The sequence below is a fragment of the Eschrichtius robustus genome, chromosome 12 (genome assembly GCF_028021215.1).
Source record: "Eschrichtius robustus isolate mEscRob2 chromosome 12, mEscRob2.pri, whole genome shotgun sequence".
In the NCBI taxonomy this organism is placed as follows: domain Eukaryota; kingdom Metazoa; phylum Chordata; class Mammalia; order Artiodactyla; family Eschrichtiidae; genus Eschrichtius; species Eschrichtius robustus.
The window spans coordinates 6,225,978-6,244,263 of record NC_090835.1 but is presented as its reverse complement, the minus strand read 5'-3'; the positions used below and the strand labels follow the sequence as shown (position 1 = coordinate 6,244,263).

The following is an 18,286-nucleotide window of genomic DNA, read 5'->3' as shown; positions in this document are numbered from 1 at the left end:
CCGCAAAACTGCTGTCCACGTGGACCAGGGCTGACATCACACGTCCGTCTGCCAGGACCCCTGCGTCCAAACTCCGAGACATGGCGACCAATGGCAGCAAGGTGGCCGATGGGCAGATCTCCACGGAGGTCAGCGAGGTCCCCGTGGCCAATGACAAGCCCAAAACCCTGGTGGTCAAGGTGCAGAAAAAGACGGCGGACCTTCCAGACCGGGACACATGGAAGGGCCGCTTCGACTTCCTCATGTCCTGCGTGGGCTACGCCATCGGGCTGGGCAACGTCTGGAGGTTCCCATATCTCTGCGGGAAGAACGGTGGCGGTAGGTGCTGGCCGGGCGACCTCCTGCTGGGTCTGCAACCCCCCCTCCCGACACACTGGGTCCAATGGGAGTGCCAGGCCCCACCTCCTGCTGCTTGTCCTTTTCCAAAGGATTCCCAAAGGGCAGTAGTCCTCTGTTAATGATGCCAAAAAGTTCCCGTCTTCATTCTGCAAAGTGCAGGGCATGGGTCTTGAGCAAAGGACGTCCTCGGGCCTCACTTTGGCTTTGGGTGCTGCTTTTCAGGCAGAATATAATGAAATCGTGGCAGGGACCCCAGAACGCCCCGCTGTGATGCTCTCTCTGACCGACCGGGTTTCTCAAAGCCCAAGGCCACGAGCATCTCTCTTCTCGACCCCGCAGGGGCCTTCCTGATCCCCTACTTCCTGACGCTCATCTTTGCGGGGGTCCCGCTCTTCCTGCTGGAGTGCTCCCTGGGCCAGTACACGTCCATCGGGGGCCTGGGGGTGTGGAAGCTGGCCCCCATGTTCAAGGGTGAGTGTGCAGAGTGGAGCTGTTGGGTCCCGTCTGAGCAGCGGGGAGCCCTTGCAGGGGCCAGGTGACCCATGGCAATGCTGGTCAGAGGAGGACCCAGTCCAGAGGCCCCGCACGCACGTCAGCCCACCCTGTCCTGTGAGCTCATTTCCCCAGCAGGGGCTGGGTGCGACTTTCTTTGCTTCCTTGCTCAGTGCCTGACGGACACTCGGGTGGACACGTGGAGGGTCGTGCTTGCCTGGCAAGCCAAGGCCCCAGCCCGCCCTGCAACCAGCCTGTGCTGGGCCCCAGACGCAAGTCCTGGCTCCCTCACTTGCCATGTGTGTGTGACCTTAGCCAAGTCCCTGCTTCTCTCCAAGGTCCAGTGACACTGTAGATGTCCTGGAAAATGACAACAATGACAGGAGCTGGGATGGTTATTATTATCACTGTATTAAATGAAGGTCATGATGATGTGTCTGGTCCCAGGTGTGGGCCTGGCTGCTGCTGTGCTGTCGTTCTGGCTGAACATCTACTACATTGTCATCATCTCTTGGGCCATCTACTACCTGTACAATTCCTTCACCACAGTGAGTGGCCCCTTGGACCGCCCGCCCCCCCCAGAAGGAGCCAGACCCAGACCCCACCCTCCCTCCACTGGGACCACCGTTCTGCCGACAGGGCCATTCCTCCGGGTGGCGGGCGTGGTTTGTCTTCAGCAGCCCTTGTGTCCTCGTCATAGCACCATTCGCCCATATTATATGGACCCAGACAGCCTGGGTTCAAATCCTGACCCTAGTCTATACCAACTGTGCCGCTTCAGGAAAGAGACTTAACCTCTCTGAGCCACAGTGCCCTCATTTATAAGATGGGGCTTAAGGTAAAACTCACCTCACCTCATACAGTTGTGTGAGGATTCAGGAGTAATATGTGTAAAGTGCTTAGAACCATACCCAGCAAAGAACAAGCACTGTAAGTGTTCACGGTTAACTTCATCGTGCACGGGCTCAGATGGGCACGGTCACTTAGCCAAGGTCACGTAGCTGGGAAGTGGCCCCAGGGTGAACACAGGAGACCTTATGGTACAGCTCAGAGAGCTGGTTTTCAGAGTGAAAAGGCTGAGGTTCAAATTTCAGCCCTGACACATAGGAGCTGTGTGATCTTGAGCAAGTTGCTGCCCCTCTCTGATCTCTAAAATGGGGATCACAACATGACCTGCATCTGGAGCTGTTGGGAATGGGAGGTGAGATAATGGCTGTGAGGAGGCTCAGAGGACCGTGAGGATGCACGGGATGTGCTGGGACCACTGTTGCCAGCTCTTGGGGGCTTATGTGGTTTATCTGTGCCGCTGTGTCTTTGCAGACGCTGCCGTGGAAACAGTGTGACAACCCCTGGAATACAGACCGCTGCTTCTCCAACTACAGCATCGTCAACACCACCACCATGACCAGCGCCGTGGTGGAGTTCTGGGAGTGAGTGCGGGGCCATCCCCCGGGGCGGTGGTGTATCACTCAGGGCCAGTGAGAACAACAGCGAGCTATTCACTGCAAGATTTTAAGCAGGAAAGTGACATGATCAGACATTAGAAGGTGCTGGAGTGGGGACAGAGCAGAAGTGAAGGGGGGTGGGGGTCCTGCTGGGAGGCCGCTGCAGACATCCAGGTGAGCAGCCATGGTGGCAGAACTAAGTCACTGGCAGGTCCCTTGAGCAAATAGCATTTTCTCCCGATTAGTGTAACAGGCCCATGGTCCCCGCCCAGCTCTTGGAGCCCCGTGATCACAGCTATCAGCACCATCACGCCCTGGGCATCCCCGGATCACTCCAGCCCCCGCCAGCCCCACGTAACTTTGTCCTCCCTCCGATGTTCCACCAGGCGCAACATGCATCAGATGACAGATGGGCTGGATAAGCCAGGTCAGATCCGCTGGCCTCTGGCCATCACCCTGGCCATCGCGTGGATCCTTGTGTATTTCTGTATCTGGAAGGGTGTTGGCTGGACTGGAAAGGTAAGAGGTGTGCACAGTGGGGACCCAAGGGGGACGGGTCTACAAAGGGACCTCTGCTCTGGGTGAGGAGGCGATAGCTCCCAGGAACCCCATCCAACTTTGACTTAAGCAGGTGCCTTCATCTCTCTGTGCCTCGGTTTCCTTTCCTGTAAAATAGCAATAATATCATTACCTACCTTCTGGGCAGTTTTAAGGATTAAAGGAAATACTGCAAGTCATGCTCTTAGTGCAGTGCCAGGCTCATGGTGAGTCCCTTGAGATCGAGATTCCCCTGGGCCGGGCAGAGCCATCGCAAAGCGGAGGGCAAGTGTGGCTCCTGGACCATTTGACAAACCATCCCTGAGATCTACTCTGTTCCAAGCTTTGTTCTAGGTGCAGGTGATCCAGAGGTGAGCACAGTTACATCCCGGCCTTTGAGGAGGTAATAGAGATGGATTGGTTAATGGTTAAATACTCAGGCCCTGTGTTCAAACAGTTCTGGCCCATCTTGGCCATTTATGTGGCTGTGTGACCTGGAACATATCACTTTGCCTCTCTGAAGCTCAGTTTCCTCTCCTGTAAAATGGGATCAATAACTGCTTATCCATTGGTTTGTTATGTGAATCAAATGAGCTGGTGATTTTGTAAAGAAATCAGAAGCTAGCAAAAGGAGTTGTTATTGTTTTTGTTTTCATTTTTGGCAAAGGCAGAGCCGTGCCAAGCTGGGATGGCCAGCCTGGGGACACCTGGGGATCAAATTGCCAATCAGATCGGGGGTGAGGTGGGGACTGGCCTCACCCCCACCTCTTTCTGTCTTCAAGCCCCACCCCAGGAGTCTGGGGACAGAAGATGGCCAAGTCTCTCACTGGCCTGGACCGGAAGGAAACTCAGAGGGCAAGGGTATTGTCTGAGGTCTTAGAGCAAGTAAGGGAAAGAAAGGAATTGAACTGAGTAAGGATCAGACAGGGAGGTCCAGACTGCCCAAAAAGCTGAAACGAGCAAAACAGAACCTTAGTGAATTACACACTTGGGCACGGACCCAGCTAACGAAAAGCTGCCCAGTTGCAGTCAGGTGGGACCTTTGGACCCACCGGGTTCTCAGAACCAAGGCCGCTGTCAAATATCTCTGTTTTGTCCCTAGGCTAGGTGAGCAGGAGGAGGAGGGCACAGGTGTCTCCCAGCCCAACTTCAGGTAGCAGAAGAATGTAGGGCCCAAGGGCTTTGGAGGAGACAGAGCTGAACTTGAATGTCAGTCCCCTGGGCCCTAGCTGTGTGCACTTGGGCAAGTCACTTCACTTTTCCGAGCCTCAGTTTCCTCATCTGCTAAATGGTCACAATAATAGTGCCTTACAGGGTTGTCTCAAAGACTAAGTGAGATAATCAGTCTGTATAGAATGTAGAGCGTATGCCTAGCACACAGTCGGCACTCAATACATGATGTCTATTATAATTATGTGTGGGTGGTACCTAAAGTTCCTGCTACCTTAGGAGACTGACTACTTCTTGGGGACAGAGAGTAGAGCCCCTCTCACTGCATCTTTTGAGTGAGTCAACCAGTCTATCAATGAGCATTTACTGAGCTCCTACTGTATACCTGGCTCCATGCCAAAGACCCAGTGAAGAGCAAGACATAGATGACATGGATTAAGCATGTTGTATGTCCTCATACACCCAACCTTTCTGAGCAAAAAGGTTGATTGTACCCAGACAAGAAAAAGCTAGGCTCAGAGAGGACAAGAAATTGACCCAGTGTCACACAGCTTGTAGGTGACACAGGTGGTTTTAAATCCCCTTTTCCTAATTCCAAGTACAGTGGTTTTTCTGCTGGATCGTGGCTGCCTTTCCTAAGCCTGAAGAGTCTCAGAGTTGTCAGGGAGATGAGACTAGCCCAGAGAACAATTCACGCTGACCGGGAAGTAGGGGCACATCAGACTTGGAGGCACAGAGGTCATTGAACTTGAAAGTTGCTCTTTCACACTGGTGAGCAAAGAAATGCCATTTCAGACAGTGACGTCAGTCTCTTGATTATCAATTTAAAATAATTTGTAAGGTGATTATCCTCAGTGCTGGCCCCTTTGTGGGAAAGGCACTCTCTGTAGTACTGGACGAAGTTCAGTTTCTGGGAGGTAATTAGGCAATGTGGATCAAAAAGCCTTGAGAAGTTTATTCCTTTTTACTCAGTAGTTCCACTTCTAAGAATTTTTCTCGAGAATAGTATAATAATTTTGTAGACAGAGTTTTATCTACAGGGTGTCCGGTGTAGTAATATTGAGACTCACATAAAATTGGAAATAACCTGAATGGATAACAGTAGGGGAAATTTTAAAAAGGGTGGTGGGACCTCCTGAGGGACTGTTTTGTATAATTAAAAATCACAGTGTTATGAGACAGTAAAACAGCATTCAGTAAACTAAACAAGAAACAAGCTGTATGTACTGTGTTTTTTAACTTTAAACATGTTAAATGAAAAGGCAAGTATATAATTTGCACCTCATTTGTAAGAAAATGTAATCATATATGCAAAGGAAAGTCTCAAGAGAGAACATTAAAATATTAACATCCATTCACTTATGTATTTGTCAGGCAGTTACTGAGTGTCTACTATATACCATGGACTGTTCTAGGCACTGGGAAAACAGAGAAGTGAACACGACAAGCCCTGTCCCTCATGTAACTTGTATTCTACGGGCTGTTGAAAGGAACTTTAATTTGTGTGTGTATTCATGTGTAATTTAAAAATTTCCTTGTCACCACATATATTATTTGAATACTTTAAATAAAAATTAAAAAATAGGAAGGGTAGGGAAAGGGGAAAAAATGGGTGCTGAGCTGGTTGATTCAGACACCAAGGAGCAGCTTCAGAAAAGTGGCCAAGAGGAGCAGGTTAGGAATCCAGGAAGGCTTCCTGGAGGAAGATGAATTGGAACCAAGCCCAGAGCCACAACAGGTAGGGATGTAGGTAAAGTGGTTAAGGAAAGCATGGGTGCGCTGGAAGGGGCGTAACCCTTCGCCCCCTTTCCTCCCAGGTGGTCTACTTCTCTGCCACGTATCCCTACATCATGCTGATCATCCTGTTCTTCCGCGGAGTGACGCTCCCCGGGGCCAAGGAGGGCATCCTCTTCTACATCACGCCCAACTTCCGCAAGCTGTCGGACTCTGAGGTGAGCGACCTCCCGACCTGGTCCTGGAGCGCCCCCCGCTGGGTTAAGAGCACATCTGAGTCCTGAGGCATCGTTTACCACTTTTAGGATAAGTTATCGCACCTCTCGGACCCCGTTATGTAAACTGGGGTTGCTGCCTGGTAGAGCTGGTTAGCACGTGTAAAAGGCCCTGGGGCGTTCCGGGCTATGATTATGATTTTGACTTTTTTTTTTTTTTTTAATCATTCTGCCTATAGGTGTGGCTGGATGCGGCTACCCAGATCTTTTTCTCCTATGGGCTGGGCCTGGGATCCCTGATCGCTCTCGGCAGCTACAACTCTTTCCACAACAACGTCTACAGGTGCTTCCCCGCGGCCACGCCCCTCCGAGACCACGCCCCTCCCCTGGCCGGTCAACTCCACCCATCTCTGAGCCAAAACCTTCTGGCCACTTCTTCCGGTTCCGCCCCTTCCCTGGGGGGGCGGGGGGGGGCACACCAGTAGCTCGGCTCACAGGTACCCTCCTCCGCCTGGCCCCTTGATAACCACAGCCCACTAGCTCACCTTCCCGCCAGCCCCACCCTTCCTGACCCCACCCCTCCCTCTCTGCAGGGACTCCATCATCGTCTGCTGCATCAATTCCTGCACCAGCATGTTTGCAGGATTTGTTATCTTCTCCATCGTGGGCTTCATGGCCCATGTCACCAAGAGGTCCATTGCTGATGTGGCGGCCTCAGGTCAGCATCGCACTGAGGAGGGCTGGGGGGAGGGGCGAACCCCGCGGGCTTTGCGATCTTCATCGCTGTCACCGTCATCCCCACCGTGGCTCGCTGGCGTTGAGTGTCCCTACCTGCCAGCAGTGCCCTGAGCATTTACATGGACAGTGTCCCTGAATCTTCCCAACACTATGGGGTCAGTGCTCTTGTTATCCTCATCTCATAGGTGAGGAAACCGAGACTCACCAAGGTCACCTACCCAAATTAACAGAGCTCAAAGGTGGTAGGACTGGAGTTGACCTCAGACCTGGCTGGTTGCAAAGCCAGGCCATACTGGCACCTCCAGCACGATCCTGGACATCTGGGGGGAGCAGACCTACTCTTGCCCCCTGGGATATCAACTTCGGTCCAACCCAGACACCTTCACCATCGTGACTCAAAGCACCCCCATCGGTGCTTTTGTCCCAGTTCCAAAAAGTTTCTCACCGAGTGGGCTGTGCCCACTCTGCTCTCCACAGTCATCCATGCCACAGGGTCCAAGGACAGCCCCAGGCACACCCCCTTCCCTGCTCAAACGCGGGGGACCCACTGTGTGCTCAGCAGAGGCTCAGGGAGGCAATGTGACCTGTCCCTTCTCTGTCGTGGGGAGCTGGGCGTGTCGTGCGGAAAGGAACATTCCCCTCCAAGGGCTTGCTCTCCCCTGCACGGGCAGCATACCATCTCATTTCTCTGGAACTTCCCAGCCAACCCCCTTTCCAGAGCCAGACCCCAGAGAGGTTACAGTCTCTTTCCTTCTTCCATGGTTTTCCCTGATCTCCTGAATACCCACCCCCAGACACTCAAACACAGTGTCCCAAACTCCTCAAGCCTTCTCCTACCCTGTTCTCCCATCGTAGCAAAGGGTTCCAGTGTCTAGTGCCCAGGCCAGACCCCCAGCATCATCCTGGACCCTTCCTTCGTCTTCCCTCACCTTGCCTCGCGAACCAGCCAAAACCAGGGCCTGCCCACTCTGCCTTCTGAGTATCTCTCCATCCGGCCCCCCGTCTGCGCCTGCACTGTCCCCAGTCCCCACCGCTGGCCAGGCCACTGCAATCCCTCCTCTTATCTCACTGGTCCCCTTGCCTCTGAACCCAACTCTGTAGCCTCCTGCTTCCCTCTTCCTCAGCCCCTCCCCCCAACTGTTTCCTTGTCTGGAAAAGGAGGCTGATAACACTCACCGAAACGTTTACTCTGAAGATGAGATGAACTAAAGCTTAGGAAGTGGGTGCGCTGGGGATGCCGCAGGTGCTCGGCGCCTTGTATTTTTTCCTCTTCTGCCCTTCCTGCCACAGGCCCTGGGCTGGCATTCCTGGCATATCCGGAGGCGGTGACACAGCTGCCCATCTCTCCCCTCTGGGCCATCCTCTTCTTCTCCATGCTGCTCATGCTGGGCATTGACAGCCAGGTGAGGATGCCCTCCCTGGCACCTTGAGGAGCCCCCACCCAGCCTCACTGGTCCAGGACCAAGCAGGGAGAGGAACCCATTGTCTTAGGCCCCCTAGAAGCTGGCCAAGAGTTTCAAACCCCTAGGATGTTCTACCACGTGAGACTTCAGGGATCAGCTCAGCTACCTTCCCCATTTTCCAGATGGGGAAATGGATGCCCAGGGGGAAGGGATTCTCCTGGGGTCACAGAGGGAGGCAGAGGGAGAGTCAGGCCTGGAACCCAGGTTTCCCCTGGCCCTGCCGTCCCCACAGGGTGAGGCTTTGGGTGGGTGGGGCTGGGGCTGCCTGGGGTGGCTGACCTCCACCCCCCGCAGTTCTGCACAGTGGAAGGCTTCATCACTGCCCTGGTGGACGAGTACCCCAGGCTGCTCCGCAACCGCAGGGAGCTCTTCATCGCCGCCGTCTGCATCGTCTCCTACCTGATCGGCCTGTCTAACATCACCCAGGTGAGCGCGTCAGCACCTGGCACACCTCTGCTGCTGCCTGCCCGGGGCCACTCCCAGGCCCTCTGTGCCCCAGCCTTGTCCCATCCCACCTTTCATTTTGGTGGACAAGACTGACGTGCAAATTAGATCATTAAATGTCACGAAGAACAGAGGATAGTGGGACAGAGCATGAATAGCAGGGGTGGGAAGGACAGTGCCTTGGACAGAGTAGTCAGGGCAGTCCCTCTGAGGAAGTGACATTTGAGCTGAAACTCACATGGCGAGGAAGAGCCAGCCAGGGGAAGATCTAGCTAGGGGAGGAAAGCACAGCAGGTGCAAAGGCCCTGGGGTGGGAATGGGCTTGGCAAGCTTGAGGGACAGAAACAAGGCCAGCGTGGTAGCGACAGAGGGAGTGGGGGAGTAAGTAGTGGATGCAGAACCAGATCATGCAGGACCTTCCAGGGCGGGCATTTGGATTTTATTTTATTTTATTTTACTTTATATCTCTTTACATTTTATATATTACATTACAGTCTTATTTAAGCTATGGAAGAGCTTATGGAGAGAGACATGACTGGTTTAACATTGTGAACAGATGGCTCGGATGACCAGCTCCTCTTTCTGCCCTCCAGCCCTCCCAGAAATGGGGCATTTCCCTCCGCCACCTGGGCATTTTCTTCCCAGTCCCCAGAGTCCATGCCCACATCCTTGCAGGGTCACAAAGACCTCTGTGCTTCCTCTAATCTACCCTCAAGCCTTCTTGCTGCAGTGTAGCCTAATCCCAACCTACACAGCCTGTGTTGACCGTGAACTGAATGCCCTGGTCCCCAGGGGAAGTGGACCCTCTCTCACCTCTTTTGCTTTCGCAGGGGGGCATTTATGTCTTCAAACTCTTTGATTACTACTCCGCCAGCGGCATGAGCCTGCTGTTCCTCGTGTTCTTTGAATGTGTCTCCATTTCCTGGTTTTATGGTAAGCACCAACCCCTCCTCCCTCCCTCCCTCGTTCACTTGTTCATTCATTCATTCATCCCTTTCTTCAGTCATCATTCAGCAAATACGACTTGAATACCAGGCCCTCTCCATACATTAATTTATTTGGTCCTCACTGCAGTTCGATGAAGTTAGCACATGACGTCCCGTGTTTAGAAGATACCGTAAGAAGAAGAGTTAAATAAACTCACTTAAAATGGGAGTCAAAATTTCTTCATAAATTTTGCCATAAAAGACTTGTTTGAGATTTTATCTAGAAAAAGGAAACTGAAACTATAAAAAAGTTCTAAAGTTAAATATTTTTTAAAAGCTAGGCTATAATTAAAAGTATGCACTATCTTAGAATGTAGGACATGATGATTTTTATTTGTTGATTTTGTGGCCTAAGTTTCCAGACCCAACTGCGTGATAGTGAAAAGGCTGTCCTTCCGGGCACTTTGGTTGTCACAGCAAGATGGTGTTTTTGGAAGAAGTGTTCTCCAGGGTCCCTCTGGGTCCTTGGTATTCTGTGTATGTTGTTTGCAGTCCTGCCACCTCACCCTCCTCATCATTGTCTTCTTGCTTTCTAACTGGTCTAGTGCTGTCAGGTCCTCACTGTCAGTGACTTTGCTGATAATCTGAGCAGTGCCCAGTGCCCAGTGTCACTCTCATGAACTTCAGGACATCTGCAGTGTTTTTTTTGTTTTTGTTTTTTTGCAAGATTGGCAGTTCTTCTTTGCAATTTGCAATCTATCACCAGTTGCTTATGCATCAGATCAGCAGGGAAAACCGCCACTGCCCAGCAAAGCTTTGAAGGAATGGCTGGGAGAGATGTTGGGTGGGAGGGACACTGAGAGTGACGGGGGTGCTTTTTGTAAGTACATCTTTTTGTTGGTGGATGTTTTCACATTCAGGTGACTTGCTTTCCCATACGACTCGTTTGCTGGGGGATTTGGTTATCGAATACTTAGCTAATAAGGACCCCCACCCCCACCGCAGAGCATTAGCCCCATGTTACAGATGAGGAAACTGAGGCTCAGAGAGGTTAGGTGACTTGCCAGTGGTCACACTGTGAGAAAACAGCAGGTCGGGGCCTTGAGCCTGCAGCCCCCACAGCTCGCTCATCCCTCCTGCTCTTGCTCCAATTGTCACAGGTGTCAACCGATTCTATGACAACATCCAAGAGATGGTTGGCTCCAGGCCCTGTATCTGGTGGAAGCTCTGCTGGTCCTTCTTCACCCCCATCATTGTGGCGGTAAGGGCAGGGCCAGACCGGGCCCTGGGGTGACTCAGGTCCAGAGAGAAACTTCTGGAGCCAAAGGCAGGTGGAAGAAGCCCACAGACCTCTGTTCCCTAGTAATACTATTCTCTCATTTGTGCTGAGCATCTGCTCTGTGCCCTGCATGGTACCAGACATGCTGCAGCATCCTCAAACATCAGCACAATAGGCATTATTGCCCCACTTTACTGCTGTCGGACCGGGGCTCACCAGCCAGCATCACCCAGTGGGCTGGTGCTGCGCTCAAACCTGATTCTGAAGCCAAACCAGTCACACGGAGAGGCCTCTTATCCTCAGCATCCCCCATTCCCTCCTGCAAGGGGAAGCCGAGGCATGAGCAGGCCTGGGAGGGGCTGCCCAGGTCTTTGCAGTGGGGCTGGGCCACTGCATATGTTGTGTCCTGCACAGGGACACTCAGCCAATGGCCGACTGGGGGGCGACCTCCCACCCTTGTTCTGCTTGACAAACTGGTTAACCTGGAGGAGGGGATGCCTTTTTCTATTGGCCCTCCCGGAGAAGCTACCTTTTGCTATTGGTCCTTCCAGAGAGGGCACCTTCTTCATATTGGCTCTCCCAGAAGGGATGCCCTTTTCTATTGGTTGCCACAGAGAAGGCACCTTTTTCTGTTGGTCCTCCCAGAAACAGTGGCTTCTTCTGTTATACACAAAGGCACCTTATGTCCTAGCAGTGGCCTTGGGTGCAGGATTCCCAAGATGCTGGGCCCCTGTGAGGGTCAGCCCCAGGGCAGGGGTGGAGGGCACTGGACCTATCAGCTGCAGGGTCTAGGGAGGGGCCTTGGCAGTCCAGTCCGGGTGACTGCCTGCCCCCCTCCTCTCTCCTGTCCCCCCCCAGGGTGTGTTCATTTTCAGTGCTGTGCAGATGACCCCTCTCACCATGGGAAGCTACGTTTTTCCCAAGTGGGGCCAGGGTGTGGGCTGGCTTATGGCCCTGTCTTCCATGGTCCTCATCCCCGGGTACATGGCCTACATGTTCCTCACCTTAAAGGGCTCCCTGAAGCAGGTAAGTCCCTTCTTCACCCTTCTTGTCGCTGGGCCCCTTCCCCGCTGTGTTGGGCACCACGCCTACCCTCGTGGAGCACAGTCTATTTGGGGAGACAGACAAGTTGATAGCCAGTGAAAGTAGAGTGTCAGAGGTCACGATTGGGGTGGACCAGGGAGACATTCTCCTGCATTGTGGAGGGTTAGAGAAGGCTTCCTAAAGAGGGGACAGCAAAGAAGAGGACTAAGGACCAGCCAGACTTAAAAGTAGAAGCAGGGGAAAGAAAAAAAGATACAAATGAAGTTATTTACAAGACAGAAGTAGACTTACAGACATAGAAAACAAACTTATGGTTACCAAAGGGAGGTAAATTAGGAGGTTGAGATTAACATATACACACTACTATATATAAAATAGATAAACAACAAGGACATACTATAACACAGGGAACTATACTCAATATTTTGTAATAACCTATACGAGAAAAGAATTTGAAAAAGGATGTGTGTATATATATATATATATAAGAATATATATATATATACATATATATATAAATAAAACCGAATCACTGTGCTGTACACATGAAACTAACATAAAATCAACTCTACTTCAATTAAAAAAATAAATAAATAAATAATAAAAGTAGAAGCAGAGAGAATGTTCCTGGAAGGGGATGGGAAGCGTGTGCAAAGTCCCAGGGGTATAAACTGATCAGTGTGGCTGGAGGGTAGAGTGGGGAGGGGTGCAGGGAGGTGATAAGACATGAGGCTGGGAATGTAAGAAGGCTGGACCAGATCATGAAGGGCTTTGAAAATCAGGACAAGAACTTTGGACTTTATCCTGAGTTTATTCAACGGCAAATGGGGAGCCGTTGTGGCTTCAGAGCAGATGAAGGGTGGGATCAGATGTGTTAAGAGCTTAACTCTAGACCTCATGTAAGGCACGCTGCCCCCAGCAGGGACCCACTGGCACAGAGGTCCACGTCAGCTCTTTGTTAAATTATATTGAATTCTTGAGTGAAACAAGGCAGTGCTGGAGGTCCAGGTGGTGAGACATTGATGAAGTAAGTGTAGCCTGGGGGGATTTCACTGAGGAGGGGTGGAAGGCCACAGCTGGGAGGACCTAGATCTGTGCCTCTCAGCCTTATTCCCCACCAAGATGTCCCTGCCAGACACACTCAGAGCCAGAAGGAGGCTCTGTAAGGTCTGCATCATAGGGGTGGTGTGTTGTGCGCAGCCCCCCGACTTGCTGGGCCAGCCTCCTCCCTTCACAGAAAGAGCACGTGAGGCGCCGGCTGGGGAAGCTGCTTCCCCATCCCTTGCAGTCAGGTGTTAGCAGAGCTGGGGCCTTACAGCCCTTTCTTCCAACTCCAGGTCCAACACTTTTGTTTACCATGATTCGCTGCTGTGTCTCAAAAGGTAGTCAGGTCTTAGAGTGGCAGAGAGGCAGAAGGGGTGCATTTGTGGAAGGGAGCAGAGCCTGTGCAAAGGCCCAGCGGTGGGAAAGGGAAGACTCGTCTGAGGACAGTGCGCTGATGGGGCAGGATGGCAGGGGGTGTGTGCAGAGAAGGTGGGGGGGTTGCACCCCTTCAGCAAACATGCATTGAACACCTGCTATGTGCCAGACACTACTGTCAGTGCTGGGGACACAGCCATGAGCAAAAGTCCCACCCTCATGGACCTTACATTCTGAGAGGGGAAGATCAGCAATTAACAAAATAAAGTCACATTTGATTGGGATGAGGAATATGGAGAAAGAGGGTGTAGGGGGTGCTGGGCAAGCCCTCGCTGAGGCGATAACGCTGAGCCAAGACCTAAGGAGATAGAGACCGAGCTGTGTCACTGTCTGGAAGGAGGGATGTCCCTGGAGGAGGGTACGGCAAGTGCAAAGGCCCTGGGACAGGTGCTTGCTTGGTGCTTGTGAGGGGCAGTGAGGAGGGCAGTGTGGCTGCAGGGTAGTGAGCAAGGGGGTGAGGGGAGAACACTGAGGTCTGCGGTGATGGGCGCCGGATCCTGTGGGGCCTTGTAGGACTTTGGTGAAACGGGAGCCACTGTGGGGTCCTGAGGAACAGAGGGATGTGATCTGACTTCTGTTTTCACATAACCCCTCTGGCTGGGGTGTTGAGAATAGAATGAAGGGGATGAGGGGCTAGAATGGAAGTGGAGGGCCGGGGGCAGTTACTGCAATGACCCAGGTGAGAGGGAGTGGGTGTGGCCCAGGGGAGCTTTGGAAGGTGTGCAGGAGGGGGCTGGCACCTGGGAGCACCTCGCAGGCAGAACAAACAGGGGAGACTTGAGAAGAGGGTGGGCCAACGAGAGGCCAGCCTCCTTCCATCCCAACCTGAATCCTCCCGCTGTCCACAGCGCATCCAGGTCATGATCCAGCCCAGCGAAGACATCGTCCGCCCCGAGAATGGTCCAGAGCAGCCCCAGGCCAGCAGCTCAGCCAGCAAAGAGGCCTACATCTAGGGGTGCAGGGCGGCTCGCCCACCCACACTCTCACCCCACCCTGGCTGCACACGACCACCACTTGATGTCTGAAGATACCGTCTATCTCAACCTACCTCGAGTGGCGAGTCCAGACACCATCACCATGCAAAGAGAGGGAGGTGGGGACAGTCACACCCCCGTGGGCCCCGCCGTGGGCAAAGAAGATGCCCGATGGCTCCAGCACCTGCGGGCTGGTGACCTTTTTAATCTGGGCCCCATCAGCATCAAGCAGTCGGCCTGTGTGACCGCTGTGATAGATCATTTTTATCCCGCCAGCGAGTGTGATGCGGAGAGGCCGCACACTCCTGGCTTTTAGTTGTATTCCTGACTGTTCTCTTACTGCCGAAACCCATGACTGTTATCTCGGACTTGGCAGGAGTTCGGTTCCGTCGGAACACTGCTCTGTGCACATGAAAAGGGCATTTTGTATAACGGACATTTCCAGGGAGAGCTCACTCTCAAGAGCAGAGAGCCAGCAGAGCTCTTTCATTTTTTGGTTTTCTCCTTCCCGAGGCAGCTTGACAACCCCCAGCCCCTTCGGTATTCCCAGAACTGCTTTCTCAAGCACTCCACCCCGTGTCCTGTTTCCCTGCTGCCCGGCGGAATGAGCATCTCTGCACTAAGCTTCCCTGCCCCCCGCTCCGCACCAGGCCATTCTGATTGCGCCTGGCCCAACAGCGATCATTCCCGATGGGCGCTGCTCCTCGGAAAACTGCCACAAGCACAATTGATTTTTTTATCACCATTCCGGGGACCTCAGATCCCGCTGGGGAAATTCCCTAATCAGGAGCCCCAGTTTCTCTTAGGCTGCCCGGCTTTGCAGAGCACAGAACAGTTGCAGAGGAAATCAAAGTGAGGCTCTGTCCTTGAGGCAAAGTGGATCCAGTGATCTTTCTGTCTCCTTCTTAAAATGTCTCCCTCACTGCAACCCCAGTCAAGGCTGCTGCCCTCTCCCCTTCTCTGAAGTTCCCCAGTGAGAATCTCCTCACTGCCACTAAAATCTACCAGCCCAGTAACTGAGGAGCTAGTGTTAATCCAGACCTGCCCCGCCAAGTGCTTCCGAGATTAAAGCTGCTTCGTCGGGAAGTAGTATTTGTTCCGTTCCAGAACTGGGCTCCACAGTGGTGGCAGCAAATCGGGTGAAGACAGTTTCTTGCAACTCAGCGCTTCTCATTTGCCAGGAACATGGGTTCCCATGTAGCAAATCGTATGTTGTGCCCTGTACTCCTTAGCTAGTTAACTCACGAGTTGTGTTTTACGACTAATCCTTAATAACTATGGTAAATAACTGTGACTGTGGGTTTTTTAATCTGTCATCCGCGTCCAAAAGTCATCCGCGACCAGCATACCAGTTCTTGCAATAAGGTATTACCCTCAGAATATTAAGCACATTCTTGTAGAGAAAAAACAAAAAGTCTGCGTACACATATAAATGCACACATATGCACATTCATCCTCACGCGTGGTACATAGGGTCTCATTTGATATTGTGTAGGAAATCTAAAAGCTTTTCCTGAAGTCATCTGTAAAATAGTCTCATTACTAAGGCATCCCAAATGCCAACTGGTGAATCCAGGATCAAAATGCATATGTATTGTTAAATTATAGGGTTTAGAACAAAAGGAACCCTTCACTGTGTCTCATGGTCCCACCCCGCATCCTTTGTGTGAATTCCTTTAGAATAAGGGCAGGAAGACTTTGAACTTTCTCTTTGTTCTTCATTCTGAAACTAAGAACAAGTCTTTCGAAGACAAATGCAGCGTATTTAATGTTTGTAATCAAATCTAAGTGAGATGTTTGGCAAGAAATCCCTTAACTGATTTCCATCCAAACCTACTTACATAGCACAATATTATGTGTCGTACAGTTACTGTGAGAACTGTGAATATGTGTAACTTTTTTTAGTATTTGCCCTGGGGAGGGAAAGATATTGTATTATCATATATGCTTTTTTTTGCAATAAGGATTTATTCTCAGAACACCAAGTAAATCTATCTCTATATTAAAAAAATATATGTAATATATACATATTCAAACTATATACAGAGCCTGTTTTAAAAAAAAATTACAGTATTATTTAGTAAAATTATCTGTTCTATGGACCAAATGTAAAATATTTATACATGAAGATGCATTTTAAATGTCTATAAATGGTGTTATAACTAGAGCACGGGCGTTATGTACGTTTCTAAGAATATAGAGGAAAAATAATAAAGGTTCTATGATATACAATGGCAGACCTTCAATTCTTTGGGGTGGGGGTCACGATAGCCTCTTTCATCAAAACAACGATAGATACACACAAAACATTTTTCCCCAACAGAGAGAGATTTGGGCTCAAAATCCAGGGACATGGAACTGGACTTCCCCAGAAGTCTTGGAATGAGTGGATAGAAAATGATTCTGAGCCACAGAAGAGAGGTGCTTTCACTGTTGTAAGAAACTTAAATGTGGTCAACTAAATGAAGGTCTAAAACTAGGATAATAGAAGCACATTGAGTTAACAACATTTGCTCCCTCGTGACTCATTCCTCAAAATATTTAATTTTAAAATCTTATTTAAAATTTGAATTCTACAGAGAAGTTGTAAGAAAAGTTCAACAGTCACCCAGGTTCACCAGTTTTTGACATGTTGCCACCTTAAGTCTGTCCGTCAAGGTTCAGTCTGGGAAGCAGAACCACTATGAGTATTATGGAATAAGGGGTTTATTAGAGGAACAAGCCTTATACAGTTGTGGGAGAAGGTAGGAAGTAAGGGTCTGAAAGAGAGAGTCGGGAGATCAGAGGAAAGTCACTAACCAGGTGGGCAGAAGAGGTAGGAGCGGGCCTGGTACACATCAATGCTCAGATGGGGCCATTCTGATGACCGGCTTTGTGAGCGCCCACGATAGTGCCAGCAGATTACTCCCCTCTCGGTCCTGGCAAACCATCCCTTTTGTGGTCCTCATAGACCCTCCCCCGGGACACGCCTCAGGCTCACTGAGCTGTTGTGGGGCTGCTTGGGAGAGCTGCCCTGTGGGCGGTTGGCCGTGGGGATGGTCACAACAGTGATGATGATAACAGATCCATTGTAGTTCCACTAAGCAGCAGGCCCTGCACCAACTCCTCCCAAGCATTTTCTCATCTGACCGTCAAGACACCCCCATGACGTGTCGACGCTCTCACGCTCATGCCCTGGCCTCACGCCTGCTCTGGCTCCCTTCCCGTTTCCGTTTTTTGTGTGCACCGGCTCCAATATCCACCACCTCCTGTCTGTGCCACAAATGTGGCTATTACCTTTCATAATGGGAAATACATAACAAACGGTATTTTTTAAAAAAACCACAAAGCCACGTGGGCTTGCCAGTGTGGAGGAGGACAATTTACTGACAACATCTCATCATGATGCACATACAGTTAAGGACTGTGAACATTTTGCTCTTGAAGGAAAGTCTTCTTGTGCTAAACAAAATGCTAATGGGGACACGGAGTGGGGAGCCCAGCCACGATGAAGACAATAACATCATAACACCGACTAAGGAGAAATCAGGGGCTCCGGAGACCTGCCTGCTGGAGGTGTCGCCTGATGTTTTCAAGGGGATTTGTTGGTGTTTTCCTTGAGGTTTGGGTCCGCTCAGGTCTGAAAGAAGAAGACACCAAAGACGGAGCTAGAAGTGCAAGAGATTTGAGGGGGGAGGTAAATGTCTTTAAATGGTACAGAGGAGAAAGGGCAGGAGCCAGCAGGGAAACACTCGGGCACCTGTGCCAGGAGAGAGAGACGGAAGGAGGCTTGAGTAGGAAGAGCCTCAGGCTATGGGGCAGGGCTGGGATGGTGTCAGCCAGACCAAAGGACAGCCCCAGTGCCACGGCTGTCATGAAAGGAGCCCCACATGGAGAAGTGCCCAGGCCACAGCACCTCCACCATGCTGGGTCCTGACCGGGCTGCCAGGGGAAGGTGGACTTGTGCAAATGCTACAGCTGCAGCTGGAGACCGCTAGCCAGCTGCACTCCCCTCAGCGGTTCTCCAG

At 51.4% G+C, this 18,286-nt stretch overlaps 1 protein-coding gene across 1 annotated transcript; it reads left to right on the top strand.

The window, feature by feature from the left end:
• The first annotated feature begins 80 nt into the window (after positions 1–80).
• SLC6A1 (solute carrier family 6 member 1) lies at positions 81–14,258 on the top strand. The gene is made up of 14 exons (XM_068557860.1): positions 81–318; positions 679–810; positions 1,279–1,379; positions 2,152–2,261; positions 2,663–2,795; positions 5,801–5,935; positions 6,172–6,275; positions 6,526–6,650; positions 7,961–8,073; positions 8,428–8,559; positions 9,408–9,510; positions 10,664–10,764; positions 11,641–11,808; positions 14,154–14,258. Exons 1-14 carry the CDS (start codon positions 81–83, stop codon positions 14,256–14,258), a joined length of 1,800 nt encoding a protein of 599 aa, XP_068413961.1.
• Positions 14,259–18,286: the final 4,028 nt, after the last annotated feature.

Coding starts and splice junctions, on each gene's coding strand:
- SLC6A1 (XM_068557860.1), top strand. CDS start 81: ATGGCGACCAATGGCAGCAAGGTGGCCGATGGGCAGATCTCCACGGAG. Junction 5,936..6,171: donor GCAAGCTGTCGGACTCTGAG/GTGAGCGACCTC, acceptor TTCTGCCTATAG/GTGTGGCTGGATGCGGCTAC. Junction 10,765..11,640: donor TCACCCCCATCATTGTGGCG/GTAAGGGCAGGG, acceptor GTCCCCCCCCAG/GGTGTGTTCATTTTCAGTGC.